This window comes from Scyliorhinus canicula, chromosome 10 (genome assembly GCF_902713615.1).
Source record: "Scyliorhinus canicula chromosome 10, sScyCan1.1, whole genome shotgun sequence".
NCBI classification, from domain to species: domain Eukaryota; kingdom Metazoa; phylum Chordata; class Chondrichthyes; order Carcharhiniformes; family Scyliorhinidae; genus Scyliorhinus; species Scyliorhinus canicula.
In genome coordinates this window covers 3777052-3790119 of record NC_052155.1, presented here as the reverse complement: position 1 = coordinate 3790119, position 13068 = coordinate 3777052, and the positions used below count along the sequence as shown (strand labels likewise).

The 13068-nt window shown below is 45.2% G+C and overlaps 1 protein-coding gene across 1 annotated transcript in view; it reads right to left on the bottom strand.

Moving 5' to 3' along the window:
• Positions 1-9015: 9015 nt before the first annotated feature.
• LOC119972897 (acid-sensing ion channel 1C-like) overlaps positions 9016-13068 on the bottom strand; it is a 47217-nt gene continuing 43164 nt past the window's right edge. The window contains exons 5-6 of the mRNA XM_038810442.1: positions 9988-10146; positions 9016-9116 (exon numbers count right to left, since the gene is read on the bottom strand). Coding sequence (XP_038666370.1) covers positions 9016-9116; positions 9988-10146 — 260 coding nt within the window. The remainder of the gene's footprint in view (positions 9117-9987; positions 10147-13068) is intronic.

The following is a 13068-nucleotide window of genomic DNA, read 5'->3' as shown; positions in this document are numbered from 1 at the left end:
TCGGTACATAGTTACTGTGTTCTGACACTCTGTACATAGTTACTGTGTTCTGACACTCTGTACATAGTTACTGTGTTCTGACACTCTGTACATAGTTACTGTGTTCTGACACTCTGTACATAGTTACTGTGTTCTGACACTCTGTACATAGTTACTGTGTTCTGACACTCTGTACATAGTTACTGTGTTCTGACACTCTGTACATAGTTACTGTGTTCTGACACTCTGTACATAGTTACTGTGTTCTGACACTCTGTACATAGTTACTGTGTTCTGACACTCTGTACATAGTTACTGTGTTCTGACACTCTGTACATAGTTACTGTGTTCTGACACTCTGTACATAGTTACTGTGTTCTGACACTCTGTACATAGTTACTGTGTTCTGACACTCTGTACATAGTTACTGTGTTCTGACACTCTGTACATAGTTACTGTGTTCTGACACTCTGTACATAGTTACTGTGTTCTGACACTCTGTACATAGTTACTGTGTTCTGACACTCTGTACATAGTTACTGTGTTCTGACACTCTGTACATAGTTACTGTGTTCTGACACTCTGTACATAGTTACTGTGTTCTGACACTCTGTACATAGTTACTGTGTTCTGACACTCTGTACATAGTTACTGTGTTCTGACACTCTGTACATAGTTACTGTGTTCTGACACTCTGTACATAGTTACTGTGTTCTGACACTCTGTACATAGTTACTGTGTTCTGACACTCTGTACATAGTTACTGTGTTCTGACACTCTGTACATAGTTACTGTGTTCTGACACTCTGTACATAGTTACTGGTTCTGACACTCTGTACATAGTTACTGTGTTCTGACACTCTGTACATAGTTACTGTGTTCTGACACTCTGTACATAGTTACTGTGTTCTGACACTCTGTACATAGTTACTGTGTTCTGACACTCTGTACATAGTTACTGTGTTCTGACACTCTGTACATAGTTACTGTGTTCTGACACTCTGTACATAGTTACTGTGTTCTGACACTCTGTACATAGTTACTGTGTTCTGACACTCTGTACATAGTTACTGTGTTCTGACACTCTGTACATAGTTACTGTGTTCTGACACTCTGTACATAGTTACTGTGTTCTGACACTCTGTACATAGTTACTGTGTTCTGACACTCTGTACATAGTTACTGTGTTCTGACACTCTGTACATAGTTACTGTGTTCTGACACTCTGTACATAGTTACTGTGTTCTGACACTCTGTACATAGTTACTGTGTTCTGACACTCTGTACATAGTTACTGTGTTCTGACACTCTGTACATAGTTACTGTGTTCTGACACTCTGTACATAGTTACTGTGTTCTGACACTCTGTACATAGTTACTGTGTTCTGACACTCTGTACATAGTTACTGTGTTCTGACACTCTGTACATAGTTACTGTGTTCTGACACTCTGTACATAGTTACTGTGTTCTGACACTCTGTACATAGTTACTGTGTTCTGACACTCTGTACATAGTTACTGTGTTCTGACACTCTGTACATAGTTACTGTGTTCTGACACTCTGTACATAGTTACTGTGTTCTGACACTCTGTACATAGTTACTGTGTTCTGACACTCTGTACATAGTTACTGTGTTCTGACACTCTGTACATAGTTACTGTGTTCTGACACTCTGTACATAGTTACTGTGTTCTGACACTCTGTACATAGTTACTGTGTTCTGACACTCTGTACATAGTTACTGTGTTCTGACACTCTGTACATAGTTACTGTGTTCTGACACTCTGTACATAGTTACTGTGTTCTGACACTCTGTACATAGTTACTGTGTTCTGACACTCTGTACATAGTTACTGTGTTCTGACACTCTGTACATAGTTACTGTGTTCTGACACTCTGTACATAGTTACTGTGTTCTGACACTCTGTACATAGTTACTGTGTTCTGACACTCTGTACATAGTTACTGTGTTCTGACACTCTGTACATAGTTACTGTGTTCTGACACTCTGTACATAGTTACTGTGTTCTGACACTCTGTACATAGTTACTGTGTTCTGACACTCTGTACATAGTTACTGTGTTCTGACACTCTGTACATAGTTACTGTGTTCTGACACTCTGTACATAGTTACTGTGTTCTGACACTCTGTACATAGTTACTGTGTTCTGACACTCTGTACATAGTTACTGTGTTCTGACACTCTGTACATAGTTACTGTGTTCTGACACTCTGTACATAGTTACTGTGTTCTGACACTCTGTACATAGTTACTGTGTTCTGACACTCTGTACATAGTTACTGTGTTCTGACACTCTGTACATAGTTACTGTGTTCTGACACTCTGTACATAGTTACTGTGTTCTGACACTCTGTACATAGTTACTGTGTTCTGACACTCTGTACATAGTTACTGTGTTCTGACACTCTGTACATAGTTACTGTGTTCTGACACTCTGTACATAGTTACTGTGTTCTGACACTCTGTACATAGTTACTGTGTTCTGACACTCTGTACATAGTTACTGTGTTCTGACACTCTGTACATAGTTACTGTGTTCTGACACTCTGTACATAGTTACTGTGTTCTGACACTCTGTACATAGTTACTGTGTTCTGACACTCTGTACATAGTTACTGTGTTCTGACACTCTGTACATAGTTACTGTGTTCTGACACTCTGTACATAGTTACTGTGTTCTGACACTCTGTACATAGTTACTGTGTTCTGACACTCTGTACATAGTTACTGTGTTCTGACACTCTGTACATAGTTACTGTGTTCTGACACTCTGTACATAGTTACTGTGTTCTGACACTCTGTACATAGTTACTGTGTTCTGACACTCTGTACATAGTTACTGTGTTCTGACACTCTGTACATAGTTACTGTGTTCTGACACTCTGTACATAGTTACTGTGTTCTGACACTCTGTACATAGTTACTGTGTTCTGACACTCTGTACATAGTTACTGTGTTCTGACACTCTGTACATAGTTACTGTGTTCTGACACTCTGTACATAGTTACTGTGTTCTGACACTCTGTACATAGTTACTGTGTTCTGACACTCTGTACATAGTTACTGTGTTCTGACACTCTGTACATAGTTACTGTGTTCTGACACTCTGTACATAGTTACTGTGTTCTGACACTCTGTACATAGTTACTGTGTTCTGACACTCTGTACATAGTTACTGTGTTCTGACACTCTGTACATAGTTACTGTGTTCTGACACTCTGTACATAGTTACTGTGTTCTGACACTCTGTACATAGTTACTGTGTTCTGACACTCTGTACATAGTTACTGTGTTCTGACACTCTGTACATAGTTACTGTGTTCTGACACTCTGTACATAGTTACTGTGTTCTGACACTCTGTACATAGTTACTGTGTTCTGACACTCTGTACATAGTTACTGTGTTCTGACACTCTGTACATAGTTACTGTGTTCTGACACTCTGTACATAGTTACTGTGTTCTGACACTCTGTACATAGTTACTGTGTTCTGACACTCTGTACATAGTTACTGTGTTCTGACACTCTGTACATAGTTACTGTGTTCTGACACTCTGTACATAGTTACTGTGTTCTGACACTCTGTACATAGTTACTGTGTTCTGACACTCTGTACATAGTTACTGTGTTCTGACACTCTGTACATAGTTACTGTGTTCTGACACTCTGTACATAGTTACTGTGTTCTGACACTCTGTACATAGTTACTGTGTTCTGACACTCTGTACATAGTTACTGTGTTCTGACACTCTGTACATAGTTACTGTGTTCTGACACTCTGTACATAGTTACTGTGTTCTGACACTCTGTACATAGTTACTGTGTTCTGACACTCTGTACATAGTTACTGTGTTCTGACACTCTGTACATAGTTACTGTGTTCTGACACTCTGTACATAGTTACTGTGTTCTGACACTCTGTACATAGTTACTGTGTTCTGACACTCTGTACATAGTTACTGTGTTCTGACACTCTGTACATAGTTACTGTGTTCTGACACTCTGTACATAGTTACTGTGTTCTGACACTCTGTACATAGTTACTGTGTTCTGACACTCTGTACATAGTTACTGTGTTCTGACACTCTGTACATAGTTACTGTGTTCTGACACTCTGTACATAGTTACTGTGTTCTGACACTCTGTACATAGTTACTGTGTTCTGACACTCTGTACATAGTTACTGTGTTCTGACACTCTGTACATAGTTACTGTGTTCTGACACTCTGTACATAGTTACTGTGTTCTGACACTCTGTACATAGTTACTGTGTTCTGACACTCTGTACATAGTTACTGTGTTCTGACACTCTGTACATAGTTACTGTGTTCTGACACTCTGTACATAGTTACTGTGTTCTGACACTCTGTACATAGTTACTGTGTTCTGACACTCTGTACATAGTTACTGTGTTCTGACACTCTGTACATAGTTACTGTGTTCTGACACTCTGTACATAGTTACTGTGTTCTGACACTCTGTATATAGTTACTGTGTTCTGACACTCTGTACATAGTTACTGTGTTCTGACACTCTGTACATAGTTACTGTGTTCTGACACTCTGTACATAGTTACTGTGTTCTGACACTCTGTACATAGTTACTGTGTTCTGACACTCTGTACATAGTTACTGTGTTCTGACACTCTGTACATAGTTACTGTGTTCTGACACTCTGTACATAGTTACTGTGTTCTGACACTCTGTACATAGTTACTGTGTTCTGACACTCTGTACATAGTTACTGTGTTCTGACACTCTGTACATAGTTACTGTGTTCTGACACTCTGTACATAGTTACTGTGTTCTGACACTCTGTACATAGTTACTGTGTTCTGACACTCTGTACATAGTTACTGTGTTCTGACACTCTGTAATAGTTACTGTGTTCTGACACTCTGTACATAGTTACTGTGTTCTGACACTCTGTACATAGTTACTGTGTTCTGACACTCTGTACATAGTTACTGTGTTCTGACACTCTGTACATAGTTACTGTGTTCTGACACTCTGTACATAGTTACTGTGTTCTGACACTCTGTACATAGTTACTGTGTTCTGACACTCTGTACATAGTTACTGTGTTCTGACACTCTGTACATAGTTACTGTGTTCTGACACTCTGTACATAGTTACTGTGTTCTGACACTCTGTACATAGTTACTGTGTTCTGACACTCTGTACATAGTTACTGTGTTCTGACACTCTGTACATAGTTACTGTGTTCTGACACTGTACATAGTTACTGTGTTCTGACACTCTGTACATAGTTACTGTGTTCTGACACTCTGTACATAGTTACTGTGTTCTGACACTCTGTACATAGTTACTGTGTTCTGACACTCTGTACATAGTTACTGTGTTCTGACACTCTGTACATAGTTACTGTGTTCTGACACTCTGTACATAGTTACTGTGTTCTGACACTCTGTACATAGTTACTGTGTTCTGACACTCTGTACATAGTTACTGTGTTCTGACACTCTGTACATAGTTACTGTGTTCTGACACTCTGTACATAGTTACTGTGTTCTGACACTCTGTACATAGTTACTGTGTTCTGACACTCTGTACATAGTTACTGTGTTCTGACACTCTGTACATAGTTACTGTGTTCTGACACTCTGTACATAGTTACTGTGTTCTGACACTCTGTACATAGTTACTGTGTTCTGACACTCTGTACTAGTTACTGTGTTCTGACACTCTGTACATAGTTACTGTGTTCTGACACTCTGTACATAGTTACTGTGTTCTGACACTCTGTACATAGTTACTGTGTTCTGACACTCTGTACATAGTTACTGTGTTCTGACACTCTGTACATAGTTACTGTGTTCTGACACTCTGTACATAGTTACTGTGTTCTGACACTCTGTACATAGTTACTGTGTTCTGACACTCTGTACATAGTTACTGTGTTCTGACACTCTGTACATAGTTACTGTGTTCTGACACTCTGTACATAGTTACTGTGTTCTGACACTCTGTACATAGTTACTGTGTTCTGACACTCTGTACATAGTTACTGTGTTCTGACACTCTGTACATAGTTACTGTGTTCTGACACTCTGTACATAGTTACTGTGTTCTGACACTCTGTACATAGTTACTGTGTTCTGACACTCTGTACATAGTTACTGTGTTCTGACACTCTGTACATAGTTACTGTGTTCTGACACTCTGTACATAGTTACTGTGTTCTGACACTCTGTACATAGTTACTGTGTTCTGACACTCTGTACATAGTTACTGTGTTCTGACACTCTGTACATAGTTACTGTGTTCTGACACTCTGTACATAGTTACTGTGTTCTGACACTCTGTACATAGTTACTGTGTTCTGACACTCTGTACATAGTTACTGTGTTCTGACACTCTGTACATAGTTACTGTGTTCTGACACTCTGTACATAGTTACTGTGTTCTGACACTCTGTACATAGTTACTGTGTTCTGACACTCTGTACATAGTTACTGTGTTCTGACACTCTGTACATAGTTACTGTGTTCTGACACTCTGTACATAGTTACTGTGTTCTGACACTCTGTATATAGTTACTGTGTTCTGACACTCTGTATATAGTTACTGTGTTCTGACACTCTGTACATAGTTACTGTGTTCTGACACTCTGTACATAGTTACTGTGTTCTGACACTCTGTACATAGTTACTGTGTTCTGACACTCTGTATATAGTTACTGTGTTCTGACACTCTGTACATAGTTACTGTGTTCTGACACTCTGTATATAGTTACTGTGTTCTGACACTCTGTACATAGTTACTGTGTTCTGACACTCTGTACATAGTTACTGTGTTCTGACACTCTGTACATAGTTACTGTGTTCTGACACTCTGTACATAGTTACTGTGTTCTGACACTCTGTACATAGTTACTGTGTTCTGACACTCTGTACATAGTTACTGTGTTCTGACACTCTGTACATAGTTACTGTGTTCTGACACTCTGTACATAGTTACTGTGTTCTGACACTCTGTACATAGTTACTGTGTTCTGACACTCTGTACATAGTTACTGTGTTCTGACACTCTGTACATAGTTACTGTGTTCTGACACTCTGTATATAGTTACTGTGTTCTGACACTCTGTACATAGTTACTGTGTTCTGACACTCTGTACATAGTTACTGTGTTCTGACACTCTGTACATAGTTACTGTGTTCTGACACTCTGTACATAGTTACTGTGTTCTGACACTCTGTACATAGTTACTGTGTTCTGACCTTACATAGTACTGTGTTCTGACACTCTGTATAGTTACTGTGTTCTGACACTCTGTACATAGTTACTGTGTTCTGACACTCTGTACATAGTTACTGTGTTCTGACACTCTGTACATAGTTACTGTGTTCTGACACTCTGTACATAGTTACTGTGTTCTGACACTCTGTACATAGTTACTGTGTTCTGACACTCTGTACATAGTTACTGTGTTCTGACACTCTGTACATAGTTACTGTGTTCTGACACTCTGTACATAGTTACTGTGTTCTGACACTCTGTACATAGTTACTGTGTTCTGACACTCTGTACATAGTTACTGTGTTCTGACACTCTGTACATAGTTACTGTGTTCTGACACTCTGTACATAGTTACTGTGTTCTGACACCTGTACATAGTTACTGTGTTCTGACACTCTGTACATAGTTACTGTGTTCTGACACTCTGTACATAGTTACTGTGTTCTGACACTCTGTACATAGTTACTGTGTTCTGACACTCTGTACATAGTTACTGTGTTCTGACACTCTGTACATAGTTACTGTGTTCTGACACTCTGTACATAGTTACTGTGTTCTGACACTCTGTACATAGTTACTGTGTTCTGACACTCTGTACATAGTTACTGTGTTCTGACACTCTGTACATAGTTACTGTGTTCTGACACTCTGTACATAGTTACTGTGTTCTGACACTCTGTACATAGTTACTGTGTTCTGACACTCTGTACATAGTTACTGTGTTCTGACACTCTGTACATAGTTACTGTGTTCTGACACTCTGTACATAGTTACTGTGTTCTGACACTCTGTACATAGTTACTGTGTTCTGACACTCTGTACATAGTTACTGTGTTCTGACACTCTGTACATAGTTACTGTGTTCTGACATCTGTATATAGTTACTGTGTTCTGACACTCTGTACATAGTTACTGTGTTCTGACACTCTGTACATAGTTACTGTGTTCTGACACTCTGTACATAGTTACTGTGTTCTGACACTCTGTACATAGTTACTGTGTTCTGACACTCTGTACATAGTTACTGTGTTCTGACACTCTGTACATAGTTACTGTGTTCTGACACTCTGTACATAGTTACTGTGTTCTGACACTCTGTACATAGTTACTGTGTTCTGACACTCTGTACATAGTTACTGTGTTCTGACACTCTGTACATAGTTACTGTGTTCTGACACTCTGTACATAGTTACTGTGTTCTGACACTCTGTACATAGTTACTGTGTTCTGACACTCTGTACATAGTTACTGTGTTCTGACACTCTGTACATAGTTACTGTGTTCTGACACTCTGTACATAGTTACTGTGTTCTGACACTCTGTACATAGTTACTGTGTTCTGACACTCTGTATATAGTTACTGTGTTCTGACACTCTGTACATAGTTACTGTGTTCTGACACTGTACATAGTTACTGTGTTCTGACACTCTGTACATAGTTACTGTGTTCTGACACTCTGTATATAGTTACTGTGTTCTGACACTCTGTACATAGTTACTGTGTTCTGACACTGTACATAGTTACTGTGTTCTGACACTCTGTACATAGTTACTGTGTTCTGACACTCTGTACATAGTTACTGTGTTCTGACACTCTGTACATAGTTACTGTGTTCTGACACTCTGTATATAGTTACTGTGTTCTGACACTCTGTACATAGTTACTGTGTTCTGACACTCTGTACATAGTTACTGTGTTCTGACACTCTGTATATAGTTACTGTGTTCTGACACTCCACCACCTGGAGACCTCAGCTCGAATCTGGGAAAATCCGGGATAGCTCTGGACTCTGGCGATATGAGGAACTAATGTCCAGAGGAGAAAAATGATCGGAGCATAAATTCTTTTCAACTGTGAATAATTTATAAAAATATTGGAGGTTGGAGACTGTTTGACTGACGGTCAAGAATTGTCCAATCAGATAAGATCATAGATGGAAATGAAAAAATGAAAATCGCTTATTGTCACAAGTTGGCTTCAATGAAGTTACTGTGAAAAGCCCCTAGTCGCCACATTCCAGCGCCTGTTCGGGGAGGCTGGTACGGGAGTAGATCATTGAATTTACAGTGCAGAGGAAGGCCATTCGGCCCATCGGGTCTGCACCGGCTCTTGGAAAGAGCACCCCACTTAAGCCCATGCTTCCACCCTATCCCCGTAACCCAGTAACCCCACCTAATCTTTGGACACTAAGGGCAATTTAGCATGGCCAATCCACCTAACCTGTACACCTTTGGGCTGTGGGAGGAAACTGGAGCACCCGGAGGAAACCTATGTAGACACGGGGAGAACGTGCAGACTCCGTGATGCACTAACAATTACGACGAGACGAGAGTAGAGAGTAATTGAGGCTTTATTACGCAGAGATGTGGAGCCTCCCGTAGCTGCTGCTGAAATGGCTGCAGCTCGGAGATCCCACACATTTATACTCCGCCTATTGGGCGGAGCTAGCAGGCAGGGATCTACCCCCGTACCTGTAGTACAGGGGCCTTACCGTAATACCCTCATATGCAGTATACACAATACAACAGTGGTGACTACCACACTCCACACAGACAGTGATCCAAGCCGGAAATCGAACCTGGGACCCTGCAGCTGTGAAGCACCTGTGCTAACCACTGTTCTACTGTGCTGCCAAAGGAAGAGTCCATTCAGTTGCTGATTGGCTGTGGAAGGTGGGGACACTGTGAGGGGGTGGGGGGGGGGGGGGACAGTGGTGGTTGACCAATGGTGGGAGGGCATGGGGGGGGGTTGGGGCTGTAGGGGTGAAAGGTCATGATTAGTGACACGTGCTGTGAAGAGAGTGTTGTTGGCGATGAGGTCTTACCCAGGGCTGGGTCAGCACAGTCCTTGTACTGCTCCGGTGTACAAACATCAGCATTTCCTGCAAGAGAGAGAGAGAGACGAGGAATTTAATCAGCCCTTTGAGAGGCTGAGACAAACCAAAGGACCCATAAACCTTCAACAATTCTGCACATACTGGAAATCTAAATAAAAAATCAAAATACTGGGAAATGCTCAGTGAGCCAGGCAGCATCTGTAGAGAGTGAAACAGAGATAACGGTACATGCCTGTGACCTTTCACAGACAAGGAGAATATTCCGTCAACATTCACACTGACCCCTCAGCAACAACAATATTTATTTATCCAACACCTTTACCTGAACAATATTCCCCACGCTACCCTTCAACTGTGTTTGTAATGAAGTCTGGAGCCTCACAAACAGACAGGAAGTCTGGCAGTCCGGCGATATCGGGCATGATTTAACGGAAACATTCCTGGGACATTTTGGGCCTGATTGGCGGCGTGTTTCCCGAAGGCCGCGTTGGCGAGATTGCAGCCCCGTATTTAACAGCACGTACTGACGGAAATGAGCCCACGCGAGCTTGTCCCCATCGCTGGCTCCTGATTGGCCAGACTCCCATCCCAGCGTCTCTCCGTCTGATTGGCCAGACTCCCACCCCAGCGTCTCTCCGTCTGATTGGCCAGACTCCCACCCCAGCGTCTCTCCGTCTGATTGGCCAGACTCCTGCCCCAGCGTCTCTCCGTCTGATTGGCCAGACTCCCACCCCAGCGTCTCTCCGTCTGATTGGCCAGACTCCCGCCCCAGCGTCTCTCCGTCTGATTGGCCAGACTCCCATCCCCAGCGTCTGGCCGTCTGATTGGCCAGACTCCTGCCCCAGCGTCTCTCCGTCTGATTGGCCAGACTCCCGCCCCAGCGTCTCTCCGTCTGATTGGCCAGACTCCCGCCCCAGCGTCTCTCCGTCTGATTGGCCAGACTCCCACCCCAGCGTCTGGCCGTCTGATTGGCCAGACTCCCACCCCAGCGTCTGGCCGTCTGATTGGCCAGACTCCCGCCCCAGCGTCTGGCCGTCTGATTGGCCAGACTCCCATCCCCAGCGTCTGGCCGTCTGATTGGCCAGACTCCCATCCCCAGCGTCTCTCCGTCTGATTGGCCAGACTCCCGCCCCAGCGTCTCTCCGTCTGATTGGCCAGACTCCCGCCCCAGCGTCTCTCCGTCTGATTGGCCAGACTCCCACCCCAGCGTCTCTCCGTCTGATTGGCCAGACTCCCACCCCAGCGTCTCTCCGTCTGATTGGCCAGACTCCCACCCCAGCGTCTCTCCGTCTGATTGGCCAGACTCCCACCCCAGCGTCTGGCCGTCTGATTGGCCAGACTCCCGCCCCAGCGTCTCTCCGTCTGATTGGCCAGACTCCCGCCCCAGCGTCTCTCCGTCTGATTGGCTAGACTCCCGCCCCAGCGTCTCTCCGTCTGATTGGCCAGACTCCCATCCCAGCGTCTCTCCATCTGATTGGCTAGACTCCCGCCCCAGCGTCTCTCCGTCTGATTGGCCAGACTCCCACCCCAGCGTCTCTCCGTCTGATTGGCTAGACTCCCGCCCCAGCGTCTCTCCGTCTGATTGGCTAGACTCCCGCCCCAGCGTCTCTCCGTCTGATTGGCCAGACTCTCATCCCAGCGTCTCTCCATCTGATTGGCTAGACTCCCGCCCCAGCGTCTCTCCGTCTGATTGGCCAGACTCCCATCCCAGCGTCTCTCCGTCTGATTGGCCAGACTCCCGCCCCAGCGTCTCTCCGTCTGATTGGCCAGACTCCCGCCCCAGCGTCTGGCCGTCTGATTGGCCAGACTCCCACCCCAGCGTCTCTCCGTCTGATTGGCCAGACTCCCGCCCCAGCGTCTCTCCGTCTGATTGGCCAGACTCCCGCCCCAGCGTCTCTCCGTCTGATTGGCCAGACTCCCGCCCCAGCGTCTGGCCGTCTGATTGGCCAGACTCCTGCCCCAGCGTCTCTCCGTCTGATTGGCCAGACTCCCATCCCCAGCGTCTGGCCGTCTGATTGGCCAGACTCCCGCCCCAGCGTCTCTCCGTCTGATTGGCCAGACTCCCATCCCAGCGTCTCTCCGTCTGATTGGCCAGACTCCCACCCCAGCGTCTCTCCGTCTGATTGGCCAGACTCCTGCCCCAGCGTCTCTCCGTCTGATTGGCCAGACTCCCGCCCCAGCGTCTCTCCGTCTGATTGGCCAGACTCCCATCCCAGCGTCCCTCCGTCTGATTGGCCAGACTCCCATCCCAGCGTCTCTCCGTCTGATTGGCCAGACTCCCGCCCCAGCGTCTCTCCGTCTGATTGGCCAGACTCCCGCCCCAGCGTCTCTCCGTCTGATTGGCCAGACTCCCACCCCAGCGTCTCTCCGTCTGATTGGCCAGACTCCCACCCCAGCGTCTCTCCGTCTGATTGGCCAGACTCCCACCCCAGCGTCTCTCCGTCTGATTGGCCAGACTCCCACCCCAGCGTCTCTCCGTCTGATTGGCCAGACTCCCGCCCCAGCGTCTCTCCGTCTGATTGGCCAGACTCCCGCCCCAGCGTCTCTCCGTCTGATTGGCCAGACTCCCACCCCAGCGTCTGGCCCTCTGATTGGCCAGACTCCCATCCCAGCGTCTCTCCGTCTGATTGGCCAGACTCCCGCCCCAGCGTCTGGCCGTCTGATTGGCCAGACTCCCGCCCCAGCGTCTCTCCGTCTGATTGGCCAGACTCCCATCCCAGCGTCTCTCCGTCTGATTGGCCAGACTCCCGCCCCAGCGTCTGGCCCTCTGATTGGCCAGACTCCCGCCCCAGCGTCTGGCTGTCTGATTGGCCAGACTCCCGCCCCAGCGTCTCTCCGTCTGATTGGCCAGACTCCCATCCCAGCGTCTCTCCGTCTGATTGGCCAGACTCCCATCCCAGCGTCTGGCCGTCTGATTGGCCAGACTCCCATCCCCAGCGTCTCTCCGTCTGATTGGCCAGACTCCAC